This window comes from Pollicipes pollicipes, unplaced genomic scaffold (assembly GCF_011947565.3).
Source record: "Pollicipes pollicipes isolate AB1234 unplaced genomic scaffold, Ppol_2.1 Scaffold_5724;HRSCAF=6776_pilon_pilon_pilon, whole genome shotgun sequence".
Taxonomy (NCBI): Eukaryota; Metazoa; Arthropoda; class Thecostraca; order Pollicipedomorpha; family Pollicipedidae; genus Pollicipes; species Pollicipes pollicipes.
Window position 1 is genome coordinate 48560503 of NW_023596746.1, and position 15534 is coordinate 48576036.

Consider the following 15534-nt stretch of genomic DNA (forward strand, 5'->3'; position numbering starts at 1 on the left):
GGGAGGATGGCAGACGGCCGCCCGGCTGCGCGGCGGGATGACAGACGCTGGACTGCCTGCACTCGTCCGTCAGGTTTTAGGCGTGTTCCCAGGTGCCTTTTACTGACACCGGCTGAGTGAGACCCTTGGCGGAGGCAGGCATTTCTGACAGTCGCCGTGTTTTTACCGCCCATTGATGGCGGCATCTGAGCAACTGTCCAGTTCAGTATCGCCACGATTATGCTGGGTAACTGGTTGCGGGGTGGGTAGTCTGTTGCCCTGTATTTCCTCCTCGCTGATGGGAAGGTGCAGTTGTTGTCATACAGGTATCGTTGTTGTACTGTTATTTTGTTTTTGATTGCCAGGTTAAGGACTAAATACACAGAACATCTTGTAACCTTTAATTTTATTGCGAAACCTTAAGATTAAGCATTTACATTCATGGATGTCTTCACGTCTAAGCATTTCATGTGTCTTGATGTCACGGCCGTATGCTGACCGTCCCACCATTGGTGGTCGGCTGCATTTGGTAGTGCGCGGTCAGGTCATCTGAACAAAATATGCGTTCGTCACCGACTGCCGATGTTTGCTGCCGGCCGCTGCTGCTCCCACTGTGTAATCATGCGCACATGGTTGCGCCCGTCGCACAGGGCAAAACGCATTTGATATGGCTGCCGTAGCACTTGATATGGCTGCCGTAGCTTTGCAAGTCGCCGCTGCTGCCCGCACGTCAGCTGCTGCCGCTGCTGCCGGCTGCCCGCACGTCAGCAGTGAGGGACACGCCGTTAGGGGCCAGCCGAAGAATGCCGCTTGCCGACAAGCATGTTACAAAGCCAGCTGGTGGCCCAGTAGGAGGTCAAATGCACGGGGACACACTCTCCATGCGCAAATTTAAGTAGATTTTTGCGCTGCTGTATGCTGACCATTCCGCTGCGGACCGGGCGGCCGGATTAAGTGAGGTACCATCGGGGGTTCATATGAACAAAGCAGGCGTTGTCCACCGACAACCGATTTGCGTTGCCAGCACATACTGCTCACACAGTGCTATCATGCGCATACGTTCTCGGACGCTGCGAAAAACAAAATATCTATACGTGACATCGCCGTAACTTTGCACAGCACCAATGGGTCCGACCCCAAGCATTGCGTTACGCACTGTCAGGGCGTGGACAATGGTTACCGTCTGGTAACAATCGTATAACGATGCCAGCGGATGGCCTCACAACAATGACATCAAATGCACTCGGTCGCAATCTCCCAGTGCAATTGCATGCATTCTCAACGGGCTGCGGCATTCTGACCACCACACGACAGATCGATCGGCCATACTTAGTGACCCGCCGACGGGGGCGATAAGCGTAAATTATGCTTTCGGCGGACAAACTACAGTTATATATATATAATATATATATATATATATATATATATATATATTATATAGAGTTATAGTGTCATCGAATAACCCTACAGCAGTGCGAGACATGCACACAGTCGCATTCTTCGCATGCAATTTGAACTATTTGTCCCGGGCTATCATATGCAGGCCATTACGCTACAGGCCGCCTGACGGCATTTGGTTTTGCAGCGCCAGGGAACAAAACAAGTGATGTGTGTCGACGGCCGATTCCCACTGAAGGCCGATAGTTCCCCCACAGTGATCTCGTGAGCACACATTGAATGCCGATAGTCCTCCCATCTCGTGCGCACACGTTCGCACCCGCCGCGAACGACAAGAGGCATTTTTAAATGCCCGCCGTAGCTTTGCAAATCGCGGATGCGGCGACCCGCCAGCATTGGGTGATGTGGTGTCAGGGGCCAAACGAATACAATGGATGCCTTCAACGGACAAGCGCGTTGCCCTGCCAGCGGGTAGCTCTAAAGATGAGCTTCAAAATTGTGCTATCTTGATTATTTTGCTTGAAAAACTTAATCCAACCGCATGCGCAACGGAAGCAGACAGAACAGAGCGTCCTCGCCGCCGCGCGACGCGAGACACACAGAGAACAGAGTGTCCTCGCCGCCGCGCGCCACGAGACACGCAAAAAACAGAGCGTCCTCGCCGCCGCGAGCCGCGAGACACGCAAAGAAAGACGCGCACCGTTGATGAGCTGTCGGCCTTCACTGGAGCCAGCCTTTACTGCGACTGCACCGGTCACACGCTTAGCACGTAGATCAGCACTACACGCAAAGCTACGGCCTAGTCATTTCTCGGTATTCCTGCTACAATGCATTCTTTTCCCCGGCACCAGCATCGAGCCGGCACACTTAGTAGCCCTGTTTCACTTGCAGTCATTGCAACCGACCACTGCGCGCTAACGTCGCGCATATCCTCGATTCAAAAGTTTAAGCCGGCAGTGGCTCGTTATAAAATAAACAACTGTGCATTACCAAAACACTGCCTTCCGGCACAAAAGTGTGCGCGCACACACACGCACGCACGCACGCACGCACGCACGCCCGCCCGCCCGCCCGCCCGCACGCACGCACGCACGCACGCACGCACGCACGCACAGCACACACGCACAGCACAGCACGCACACACGCACGCACGCACGCACGCACGCACGCACGCACACACACACACACACACACACACACACACACACACACACACACACACACACACACACACACACACACACACACACACACACACACGGCTTCACTCGTCAAGTCCATAGCGAGTGGTTGCGCGACCGACTCGACCCGGTCCGTTCCTCACTGCCACCTCACTTTTCGGTCTTCGGCACCGTCTCTGTCCCCAGTTGCGCCAGATGACGCAGCTGTCGATCTTCGTCAGACGTCTCATCTCCGGGCACATCCAACGGTGTCAGCGTTTGTTCCTGGGACGCCGGGCCTGGGACTGGCTCTACTGCAGGCTTCTGCCACTTCACGCCGCCGCCGCCAACAGTGGCGGTTGTCGGACGATCGGCGTAGACTCGGGCGCCGCCACCGAGCCCGAAGCCCGCTGGTCCGTGCCGTGCCAGGACTATCTTGGGACGCGAGAACCCCAGCCGTCCCGACCCGTCCCGAAGTCAGGAATTTCCTCGTGATGCGTGGGTCGGAGTAGGCCTCCTGATGAGCCTGATTCCACCTAACACGGTGCTGCAGGTCACCCCTTCTCGACCGTGGTCGTCCTCCGACGTCTACCGAGGCGCTGGAATTGTTACGCATCGGACGACCGAGCGGCAGCTCGGGGGGCTGTGATCGGCGCTCGTCTGGCTCGCGCTCCGGTACGGCAGCGCCAACATCTGCCGATGCTGAAACCGTTCGGCCCTCACAACACCGGAAGACTGGAAGACAGTCTAGCCGATCTTGTCCGTCGGCTCCACCTTGCCCGACGACTGGGGGTGATAGGACGATACCTTCACGTGAGAGAATCTCACGCCCGCTAGTACGAGGCAACTAGCGCAGGCCTGCGGTCTGCTTGAACGCGGGTAAGATTTTCCTCACCAGAAGCTTCCACTACCCCTAGAGCTGTACGCACACGTCTTTTCACGGGCAAGGTTTCTTTAACCCAATCCGTGCGTTACCTGCGGGGTTGTGCGCATGCCCGACCATTCGCCATTCTTGACCACATGTGCTCACCCGTTACCCACGGGGTTGTCCGCATACCCGACCGCTCGCCATTCCTGACCACGTGTGCTTACCCGTTACCCGCGGGGTTGTGCGCATACCCGACCATTCGCCATTCCTGACCACGTGTGCTAATCCGTTACCTGCGGGGTTATGCGCCTACCCGACCACTCGCCATTCCCGACCACATGTGCTCACCCGTTACCCGCGGGGTTGTGCGCATACCCGACCGTTCGCCATTCCTGACCACGTGTGCTCACCCGTTACCCGTTTGCTTATATTTTCCCGATGCTTCATCACAAATCATGAGACATTCAGAAACGTTTACATCCAAACTCTTTTACGAGGAAAAGTGCAAAGGAAATGTGAATCGGGCCAGTTATCTTCATGTGAAGCGCAAGTAGTAGTATTGTGTAGTATTTCTTGTAAATATGCCCGACATTTCCCAAACGCCTGACCCATACCAGCACCCATTCTTGGTTTCCCAAAACTTGTATCTCCCCTGTAACCCACATTACGCCTGTACCAAGCCGGTGGCAACGATAGTTCAGCAGTGAGTTCGTGGTTACGCGCGGTTAGTTCAAATGGCGTCAGAGGGCAGAACGGAGCAACCCGGCATCCGCGGTGGTGGCAAATGTTTTTTTTTCTCAGTTTTTAAAGGAGTTGGCTACGTCGCTTGGCAAAGGAGGCCCACAAGCATTGTCAGCGCCTTTTCTGATGTCTCTGATGTCGCGGGGTGGAGCACTACCCATTCATCAAAACGCACAGATTTCCTGGTCTCGCCATGGCGGCGCCCGGGCTGCCTCGCCACCGGCCTGGTACCGATGTGATGTGGGTGACAGGGGAGACATCAATTTTAGGAAACCAGGGGTGGGTACTGGTATGGGTCAGGCGTTTGGGAAATGTCGGGCAGATTCTACAAAAAATCCTTCACAATGTTCCGCGCCGCTCCGCCGTCGGCCCTCCGGTGACGTCATCGGCACGGGTGCCAAGCGGCTCGCAAGCCAGGCAAGCTCCATAGAAGCCCGTACATTTGAGCAAGGCGAACGCAAATTGGCAAATACCGCCTATTGAGCGTCCGGTCCCAATAATAGTCATTATTTCTTTTCGCGTTCCACAGAACCACTCCGCTCAGTTAGCCGGTGTATTCATAATCATTTCCAGTCACCAACAAAACAACTCCGGTAACTCGAACCAACAATCTAACATCATTTGGCCCAACGAATACAATCGCGTGTCAGCCAGGGCTGCGGGCCCGCTGTTCTCACCAGCGCCGGGACGCTGGTCGCCCGTGCGGGCCTGCGCCCGGCCACTGTGCCGCTCTTGTGCGTCGGGCCCGGCTGTCGCCACGCGCCGCGACCGACGCCGGACCCGCGCGGCCCGCCGACAGCCGTCGGGGCGATCAGAGGGTGCGGTCGCACGCGGTCCGCAGGCGCCCGGAGCGGCGGGCCTGACGCCCCCGGCCACCAGCGTCGCTCCGAAGGCCGGAGCCCGCAGCCCCGGCCCGCCGACCGCCACGCGGCGCCGACACCTCACCGTCACCGGCAAACACCAGCACACGCTTCGGGCCCCGAGCCCCTCCTAAAATAGATTTGGGCGCCGCAGCCGGCGGGGGCGGGGGCGGCGCCGGTGCGCGTCCCTGGAAGGGTGCAGCCCGCCCTCTCCCCGGAATGTCGCAGTGGATTATCACAAACAAAACGCTACGGCGGGTGGCGGCCCGGTCCGGCCTGGCGCGGGCGTGGGCGTCACGGCCGAGGGTCAGCCAGTGGGCCCGTCCAACGACGGCGGCCGCCAGGCGGAGCCGCCTCGCAGGCTGGCCCACTCCACCCGATAGAGGGCGGCGCCGTCACCGCGGCCGCCAGATCTGGGAAGTTACAGTGGTGTACAGAGACACTCTACAGACCGCACGGCCTACTTCAAGGGGCACGAGAGGGGAGGGGGGGGAGGTGAAATTGGCCCGTGAAGGTGTGGTCCAGTCTAAAATCGCTCCAACAGAGCGCCCGCCACGCGACCACCACAGGCCCGCCGACCGGGGCCGGACTAGTACAAACACCTGCCCGCCTCGGTAAGGGCACAACCACAACGCACGAAGCCCATCCCGCCACGCATGCCGTCCTTATTGCACAAATCGGTCCATGCGCGCGACGCGAGGGTAGAGAGCCCGGCGGCGGCGCCCGGCTCGACCGCCCAATATCACCCCTACAGTACAACAGCAGCTCGCCGCCGAGTCCAGGCGCCAGCACCGCCCGCGCCGGCCGCTCACAGCTGGTACCACTTCTTGTCTTTGTAGCGCATCATTAGCTGGTGTGCGGTCGAGGAGAAGTTGTCGGCGTCGGCCATCATCTGCTCGGTGCGGTCCTCCAGCTTGGAGAGCTTCTGGCCGCGCTCGACCATCAGCTGGCGGGCGCGGCCCACCTCGCCGCCGCTCGTGGCCACGCGCGCCTGCAGCTGCTCCGCCTGCGCTGTCGGACCCGTCAGTAGCTTGGCCACGCTGCGCGACGCCTTGCCTGACGTCTCGCCAACTGCGGAATACCGCGCATATCAGCGGGAGCACACGCCAGCGGGAGCACACGTCAGTGGGAGCGCACGTCAGTTGGAGCACACGCCAGTGGGAGCACACGTCAGTGGAGGTTACGTCAGCGGGAGCACACGCCAGCGGGAGCACACGCCAGTGGAGGCGCACGTCAGCGGGAGCACACGCCAGTAGGAACACACGTCAGTGGGAGCACACGCCAGTGGAGGTCACGCCAGCAGGAGCACACGTCAGTGGGAACACACGCTAGTGGAGGCGTACGTCAGCGGGAGCACACGCCCACAGGAGTGCACGCCAGTGTCAGCCGGCCGCGCTGGACCGACGGCCGGGCGCCTCCCGTCACGCCCGCGGCACAGCGGCCTGCTCACACCGTGGCTGCCGAGCTCACCCGGCCACGGACTGTCCTGACGATTCCAGGGTGTCAGTCTAACCGCTGGTGGAATTCGCCTTTCCTTAAGTCTTCCCACCCGCGCACCGCGAACCGCAACGCCTTAGCATGGGCCAAAAGACGGCAGCGGCCCAGCATGACAACCTTAACGGAACAGCGGCGTCAGTCGACCGGCCAGCAGAGCTGGACACCGACCACTGAGATAAAACAGTTAAGTCCGTTAGTAGTCTCCGAATTGCACACAGATCCAGCAGTTGAATTTTCGGCGCCAGCGCCAGCACAATTAAAGCCTAACATATTTCACGGGCTTTATCCCACACAATCCGGTGAAGTGAAATGTAGCACCGGTCTCTACGGCAATCCAATGCCGTAATAAACTAATAAAGATCTAGTAAATACAAATAATGGGCTGCCAGACCGGGGGACTGCTTCCTATATGCAGCGTGAGGTCGTCCAGACCGCTCAGGGGGGGGGGGGGGGGCGCATCCGTCCTCCGACCCGCAGGAGCCCCGCCGCTCCGTGTCTTAGTCACATCCTCTCTCCGCCCGGGTTGAAACTGGCGCCTAATCCCTCCTTCAGCAGCACGGCGAAGACCAGCGCGCACCGGCCGCCTGAGACGCGCCGCGGTGGCCGGCATCGGCTCCGTGCGGGGCAGAGCGGGGCTCACCACCGACCGCACCCAAAGAGGACGGCCAGCCAGGGTGGCGCCCCGCCCTGAGAGGGCAGAGCGGGGCTCACCACCGACTGCACCCGGAGAGGACGGCCAGCCAGGGCGGCGCCCCGCCCTGAGAGGGCAGAGACTCATCTCCATCAGAGCGACATCTCCGCCGCTCATCACCGACCGCACCCGGAGAGGACGGCCAGCCCGGGTGGCGCCCCGCCCTGAGAGGGCGGACCGAGACCCCCCCCCCCCCTCTCGGCCTCACACCTTAACTGGTGTGGGGCGTCGCCAGCCGACGATATCGCCGGCCAAACGCGTTGGCAAACAGGTGAAACGCTGACGAGCCGGTGATAAGATCGTTACACACATCGATCGGCGGCGGAGATGTCGCGCCGACGGTATCATTAGTCACGCCGGCCGACACACGGCTGGAATGTTGTCAAGCCGACGAGATCATTAGCCACGCGAGTCGATGGACACACGTCGCGGCGCCGAGTCGCCGACACCATTAGTGATGCGTCGACAGCCCCTCCACGGGCGCCGCTAGCCTGCCGCGTGCGGCGCCGCTGCCCACAGCCGCCGCGCGCCTCTGCCGCTGGGCCCAGCCGACCGCCAGCCACTCACAGAGCTCCTCGCGGTCCAGGGAGCGCACGCCGCCGCCGAACAGGCCCTTGAAGAAGCTCTGCTGCGGTGGCTCGGGCGTGTCGCACGCCAGGAACAGCTCGCCCACCATGTCCTGCAGCTGGGTGCTGCAACAGGAGGTCACCAGGTCACGGGACGGGCCGGGGCCGCGGCCGTCGACTGTGCATCGGCGCCGGCCGCGGGAGTTCACCGTCGCCAGCGACGGCTGACATATGGCGCGAGCCACGCAAGTGCCGCCGACGGTCGTACGCGCCTTCACTGTCGATCAGAGTCCAGCCAATCCAGAGCAGCCAACGGCCGTGATTGTCCTGGTCTGCAACATGCGTCTGAAGGGGGTTTTCTGCACTGGCGGGAAAAAGGCCAAGAAGAGCAGCCGCCTGCTAGCGTATGGAATATTTGGCCTGCGCAGAAGGGCCTCTTTACATGCAACTGGCATGTGGTCCACTCATCTTGAGCTCACCAAGAAGCAATCTGATATGACTATGATAATACAGGTCTCTCCTACCGCTGGTCCGGTGAGAAAGGCGGCAATACCGTCGATACATCAAAGCTGATCACATCAATCCAGCATGTTTACCAGGATCGTATACAAGAACCGCCTCCTGGAAGGTACCGGCCAGACAGACGGGCTCCGCACTCTGAAGACAATGACTGCCGTCTCTGACCCGGGACCCCTGCGCCACTGAGCCCCTCCCCGCCGCTGCAACACCGCAGTCCAGGTTCATCTGCGTCTGGAGGCCTCACCAAAAGTCGGCCGAGATGGTGAACTTCTGGACCTCGGAGGGCGAGCACAGGTACATGCCGTGGCCGTGGTTGCTGATGCAGAAGGTGCGCGCCATCCTGTTGGTGGACGCCCGCACCGCGTCAGACACCTCCGAGAGCTCCGGCGGCTGGGCATTCGCCGCCGCCCGGCCGCCGGATATCCGAACGACACGCCACCCATCAGCCACGCCAGGGCCCCCGCAGCCGGCAACGGCCTCCACACAGGGCAGCGCTGGGTCCCGGAGCCGGCGTCAGCTTCCACACAGTGCAGCGCTGGGTCCCGGGGGCGGCGGCGGCCTTCACAGAGGGCAGCGCTGGACCCCCGGAACCTGCACAGGCCTCCACACGGTCGCGCTGCCTCCCTTCCCCCCCCCCCCCCCCCCTCCCCCGAGCCGGCGTCAGCTTCCACACAGGCCAGCGGGCCAGCGGGCCCGTACGGTGGCGCACCATCCAGCTCGAACGGCCAGCGCACGCGGCCCTGAGCAGTAAACACGTCAGCCGTCATTCCATCAACCAGCGAAAGTGAACGTAGCTCGATTACATCCGGCCAAAACCCTGGATGGCACGTCCGCTGTAACCCGGCGACCAGCATCACGTCATCGGACGGCTGGTGTGACGTCACCGGACGGCCAGTGACACGTCACTCTGGCGCTCCGCCGGCCGTGTTCAGTCCAGTTGAGCAGCGCGGTTCGTATCCGACTTCGACTCACCACGACCGCCGGACGTCGACGCTTTCTCAGCGGGGCAATGGTGTCGGGAGCACAGAACCCCTACATCGTGACGGATGGCTGAATGCAAGCCTGCATGCATGGGCCCATCACGAATCTTCCTAGCACTGATTTACGGAGACAATTCTACATTCGTCATTTCAAGTAACGTCACGTACTTGAAGTCTATGAACGTTCATGATGTAATATGTCATACTTCTTTGGGTCAACCCTGTGTCTCAGTGTTGTCATCCTCCACGCAAGAGGCATGTACAGTGTCGAGGGGCAAGTTCCACCTATCGTTTTGCGAAATAAGAATGAACACGTGAAAACTCCGTCCCAACCTAAACGTGTCAAAACCCGATACATGCAGGCAGCGGTGCGGCAGGCCACAGAACGATGACTCTGAAACAAGTGCGTACCAACGATGTGCGCCAGTTCACTGATGTAAATCGGCTCTCCCACAGCACATCACATGATGAAAAGCAAGCTATGATTTATCACACAACCTTTACTCCGCCGCTCGCCGTTTAAGCGCGTACAATTTCTGACATGTATGGGTGAGTGATGAAGTGCGCATAACCCAACAAAGCAGGCAATTAGGCGCGTTTGTGCGGCTGTGGGCAGAGGCTCTCCGGTGTGCTATGGGCCGAGGCTCTGCGGTGTGCTATGGGCAGGGGCTCTCCGGTGTGCTATGGGCAGAGGCTCTCCGGTGTGCTATGGGCAGGGGCACTCCAGTGTGCTATGGGCAGAGGCTCTCCGGTGTGCTATGGGCAGAGGCTCTCCGGCGTTCTACGGTGATTAGTTGTGATCGATGGCATACCAGGGATGCATCATGACCACTTCGCACAGTAACCTAACCTACAAGGACACGATCGATGTTGGCATCATTTGGTGCAAACACTGCATACTTTGCGCACGGCACTCCCCAGGAGGAACAGTAGCTTAAAATCACGCCGACTCAGAAACTGGATGCAAAGGAATGAGACCGTTTTATATCCAGAATGTGGCCATCCCACAACAAGCGGTGTAAGGTATGACTAGGGCAGTGTGCGGTACATGACTGGACGGTCATCACTTCCAAACGTGATTGCTTAACATGTGCAAGCGACTCAAGCCGACTCCATCCTTGTCTGATAATCCACGACTGAACCTATTTCATGCTTCCAGTTTTCACGCATGCCTCTCAACACAGTGCAACCACGAGAGCCGTGCAAACCCAGCGAGCATGCTACCAATCGCAGGCGCAGGCGGATCTACGGCAATGAGCTGCAGCAATGCACAACACGACGACAGCTGGCGTCCTGTACGGCAGCTCTCTCGGGCGGCCTGTGCGGCCGTGAGCCCGGCACGCCTCGGGCGCGGCGACTGACGGCAGCTGGCGCCCTGTACGCCAGCTCTCTCGGACGGCGTGTGCGGCCGTGAGCCCGGCACGCCTCGGGCGCGGCGACTGACGACAGAGAGCGTCCCGCTCGCCACCACCGGCCGGCGGCCGACGCTCGGCTGGCGCCGCCGGCGCGCGGACCGTTCGCTGCCGGCTTCGACGGTGCACTGGAGGGCGAACCGCACCACCCCTCCGCGCTAGTGCCCGCGGTATCCATCCGCCCTACAGACAATTTTGGCGTGCGCTTCATCGACTTACAGTACGCGTCGTACGGCCGCTGTCAGTAACGGTAACAAGCGCTCTTCAAAGAAGATGCGTACCAGCCAAATCATCTTCTGATCGTGGTCCTCTCGTTTATTGCTTTCTACCGCCGATTGTGTTTACGATAATTATGTTTGTTGTTTGTCGTGTGGTCCGGCACAAAGGAAAATAGACGAAGATAACCCCCCCCCCCCCCCCCCCGCCTCCTACACACACACGTTTGCGGAACTGGACATTACAATTTTGGCACTGCATGAAAATAAAAACCCGAAAAATCCCAATGGTCCCGACTATGAGCTGCAGCAGAGTTAACATAGTTTGTCGTTGCTGCTAGGGCTTTGAAATGCTACTTTAACGACATGATACCGCACGAACGACGTTAATGTGTATCATCTGTAGATACATGCATATGCGCCGGCCACTGCGTCATATCAGCTATATTTACGGCGGCTTGGAGGCATGCGGTCACGTCTCACTCCACCAGAGAAGCGCCTTCACATGTCTGTACTCAGCCATTCAGAGACAAGGACAGAGACGTCTTTGGACAGTACAGGAGCCTGCTCAGAACTGGAAGATACCAAGCAGAAGAATAATGCCTGACTTGATGGCAAACCTCATATGGCTGCGAGAACCCGAAGTGAGTGACAAAACAGGCTGATGAAGGTCATGCTTAACCAAACTAATAAGTCATGAATACAGGTGCCCATAACACCCATAACATATCGACCATCTTCCCTTCTCATAGCAAAACCAATAACAAGAACACAAAAAAAACAAGTGAGGTTGGCGACGTCGGCTGGGAAGCGACGACAGCAGGAGGGGCGGCCGGGGGTGAGCGGCGGCCGGCGGGTGAGGGGAAGGCGGCGGTGACGCCAGGCCGTCCTGGCCGTATGTACCACGGCGTCACCAACTCGACCCACATCGCCACAGAGTCTCGCCCAGCCAGAGCCGGCGACCGTTAGCAGTGACCGGCCTCTAGCCAGTATCTGTCGTAGCGCCGCATAGCTTCTCCCAGACGACGACTTGTACGACCCCGTCCCGATTTCCTTATCCAGAACGATTTTGTCTTTGATTTAACTTTGTCTCGTGACGTTTATGAGCAAGGATTAGCATAGTTGGCGATGTAAATCTATGAAACATTCTGTAACATCTGAAAGATCTTGGAACTCGAATTCGGACAACAAAGAGAACAAAGGCCGTCGAGTTTCCAGGCGAAAATACGCGGCTTCTGCATCTGCATTTCCAAATCATCATTGAGAAGGCACGGGCCGTCGCAGAAGTGACTCGAGCATCGGCGTGGGTTGGGGGAGCCAAAGGACAGGCCATCGGTCGCAAGCTAAATTGCCGCGTGGCCCAGTCACGTTCGCAGGCTATGTACAGATAGAGAGACGGAGAAGTCAGCCAGCGGGGAAGAGAAGCGAGACAAACAGGCTCCAAAGACGGGAGCCGCTAGTGTAGGCACGTGTAACATGTCACTTACTGCGTGGTGTCTTCGTTAACAAACATTTGTTGACCCCATATGGCCAGCATTGGGTCGGCAATGGCGGATTTTGTCGTCTGAAAACTGCAGGCATAGAGCGGGGTGAGATGGCGCACCGGCTGGGCGGCAGCGGGCCGGCGAGAGCGCGAGCTAGAGAGAGAGAGACAGACAGACAGACGAGGACAGTGTTCAGTGTGTGAGCGAGCGAGCGAGCGCGCCGCTCGGACGCCAACACTCATCCGTGTCCGTGTCCGTGTCCGGGTGTGGCATGCTCATGCCTGCGGGCGTGAGTGTCCGGAGGCCTGGGCCGGGTAGAAGGAGGAGGGTGGGGGCGGCGCAGCACTGACCTGAGGTCGTTCAGCGGCAGGAAGTCGACCTCGAGCAGGGGCCGCAGGCTGGGCAGGCTGTACGTGTTGAGACGGCCGTTGGCCAGATAGCAGACCAGACATACGCTGTCTGTCGACGAGAAGGCGCCGTCGATGGTCGCGCCGCCGAGTCCCCGTCAAACACACCGCGGCCGGCTGCTTATGATGGGCGCTGGCCCTGACGCGAGGCATATCAGGGCGCCATGCCTTGCAAATGGGGCCCGCTTCAGCATGCTTATGTCTCCGAATTCCAATCTAATAATAATTGTTCAAAGGATCTGGGATTGATGTCACCGTTTGGCATACAAACAGGCAGCGCGCCGCTGGCAACGCAAGCAAACACTATTAGTATTGAGCTCCTATTGCTGCCCTAAATCTAAGCAGCTGTAGATGTCAAGATTACACCCAAGGGGGCGTTCGAGCCATACAACATGTAACCACACCCACTGGACCCACAGATGGCCCTCCTTCCCGCGTGGATGCCACCATTCAGCGACCCCCACGGACACATAATTCAAAGGCAAGCACTCAAAGTGATTGCGCTGAAGGCCGTCGGCGGCAGAGGCGCGCTAAATCGGGCCCACCGAGCGGGCGGCCCCAGCGCGGAGCGGGCGCCGGCGAGGGAGCGGCCACGCGCCGCCGACCTTTCAGAGAGACGATGTCAGCGCGGACCACGAATGATGTGTCGGTGATCTGCAGCTTGCAGAGGCAGCTGTGCGCCGGCGTGGCCAGCACGCGCGCCTGCTTGTCCGAGACGAGCACGAGCAGCTGGCCGTCGCCCACCTCGCTGATCGAGCCGGACGAGCTCACCGTCGGCCGTGACGGCGTGCCTGCGGCGCCGGCGGGGGAGCGGTCAGGCGGCGCGGGCGCGGTCTCGGCGGACGCGGAGCCGACACCCCACGCTCAGCAGACCCGCCCCCTCCCCCCCCCCCCCCCCCCAGATCGCTCGCGGCGATGCCGTCCATCGTCCGGCATTAGCTCGGACACATGTGAAGAAACGGCGCCGCCCGGCGACGCTCGCTCCACGGGACAGCCGTGAATTAGGGCCGCCAGCGCCGCCGGCTTTACACTGGGTGGACAACATATCTAGCCTTGGAGACGGCGCCGGATCGGGTCGGGTGGGAACGAGACTCCGGATCGGACCCGGCTCGGGCGGGGTCGGGCGGGATCGGACCCGGCTCAGGCGGAGTCAGGCGGGATCGGACCCGGCTCGGGCGGGGTCGGGCGGGATCGGACCCGTCTTGGGCGGGGTCGGGTGGGATCGGACGCGGCTCGGGCGGAGTCAGGTGGGGGGCGGGGTCGGGCGGAGTCGGGCGGGATCGGACGCGGCCCTGGCGAGGTCGGACGGAATCGGACGCGGTCGGGCGGGGCCGGCCGGAATCGGACGGGGTCGGGCGGGGTCGGGCGGAATCGGACGCGGCTCGGGAGGGCGCCTTGACTCTCTAGACTAACTACAACTGGCCCTCGTTACCAAGGCCCAACAATGCATCCCCGACCTTACTGCATTATGACGTCCATACTAAGGTACCTGAACATTGTCGCAGTCGTGGCTTTAGTCGGGTCTCCACGCCCCGTTTAAATGCCCCTGGTACGCCCAACGTAAATACTCTGGCCCCTACACATTATGCACTGACATGGTGTGCTAGAGGAAAGAGCTGCCTGGTGGCACAGCGGTGGCACAGCTGGAATGATGAGCTCCAGGTGGTCACCACGCGGTTGGCTTAGGAGCCCCTCCCCCTCCCAGACGTGCTCAGGACCTCGCCAGCCGGTGGTCTGGTCGGCGCAGGGCGTCACAGTCTAATGGAGACTGGTTTGGCAAAGCATGTCATAATGTTTTATAGGCTCTGCAAGCATGCCGGCACGGTCTATTGGTTTACCCCATTACGCTGCCGGTGATTACCATCGAGATTTTGCGCTGCTGTCGCTGCTCGTCTGCACAGCGCCCGCTGTCGTGCGACTGCGCTTGATGTATTACGAGGCGCGGCCCGTCCGGCCCGTGAGCCGAGCGCTGGCTGCGCGCCACCGGCGGCGGGGCCCGGCAGGCTCAGTACTCACGCGTCCGCTCCTTGCCGCCGTCCCGCCACGGCTCGAAGGCCGCCTGTAGCCGAGCTCCGCTGCTGTCCAGCAGGCCGATGCACTGCATAACACCACTCAACCGGAAAATGGAACCTGCAACCGCGCCGGCGTGCGTCACACCACACACCGCCGTCAATATCGTACGGGTGCGAGTCGGATGCGACGAGGTATGAACTGGCGACGGCGCCGGCCCGTAGAGCGCCCTGGCTGGCAGCCGGGAAACGAACGGCACCGCCCCGCCGGCGCTCTGCTGACGACCCATGGCTGGGGCGGCCGCGACCCGACCAGGCTGAGCGCGCTCGTGTCTTTGATGCGTGTGCTGGTTGGACGTTAGCGACGGCGGCAGCGGGCCGGCGGGCTGACAACGTGTGACTATCACAGGCGCAGCAGACAGCACCGCTAACAGTGCGTCACCTTACACATGGAAAGCCAGCCGGCCTGCGCGGCTTTTAGAGCCGACAAGATTTATTCGGCTCTTTGATAGTGAGCACTGTCCTGAAAGTCATGCTCGTAGGCCATTTGGAGATTGGTCCCTTGGGGACTCGTAGACCTGTCCTGCGTACACCTGAAGGGCCTGTGCTGGCAGACAATGTCACCAGGCGTTGGAGGGGGGGGGGGCTTACCGATCTTGGGGGAGGTGACACGATGTGTCAGGGACATTGACAAGTCGGGGCGAAAAAGATATGTCGCGGACGCGACAACTCGTTGTGATGGCCCGAC

The 15534-nt window shown here is 60.3% G+C and overlaps 1 protein-coding gene across 1 annotated transcript; it reads right to left on the reverse strand.

The window, feature by feature from the left end:
• Window positions 1-5017: 5017 nt before the first annotated feature.
• LOC119103131 (syntaxin-binding protein 5) lies at window positions 5018-15474 on the reverse strand. The gene is made up of 8 exons (XM_037226582.1): window positions 15438-15474; window positions 14794-14907; window positions 13383-13568; window positions 12721-12829; window positions 12374-12457; window positions 8524-8619; window positions 7762-7886; window positions 5018-6077 (listed from the first exon to the last, which is right to left on the reverse strand). The coding sequence occupies exons 1-8, from the start codon at window positions 15472-15474 to the stop codon at window positions 5815-5817; spliced, it is 1014 nt and encodes a 337-aa protein (XP_037082477.1). The 3' UTR covers window positions 5018-5814.
• Between the last annotated feature and the right edge of the window lie 60 nt (window positions 15475-15534).

Bases quoted from the DNA above. Each gene is read 5' to 3' on its own strand.
- LOC119103131 (XM_037226582.1), bottom strand. From the start codon at position 15,474: ATGTCCCTGACACATCGTGTCACCTCCCCCAAGATCG. The intron at 14,908-15,437 runs GTAAGCCCCCCC...GCGCGGTTGCAG, and splicing joins TGTCACCTCCCCCAAGATCG to GTTCCATTTTCCGGTTGAGT. The intron at 12,830-13,382 runs GTCGGCGGCGCG...TCTCGTCGACAG, and splicing joins TGACATCGTCTCTCTGAAAG to ACAGCGTATGTCTGGTCTGC.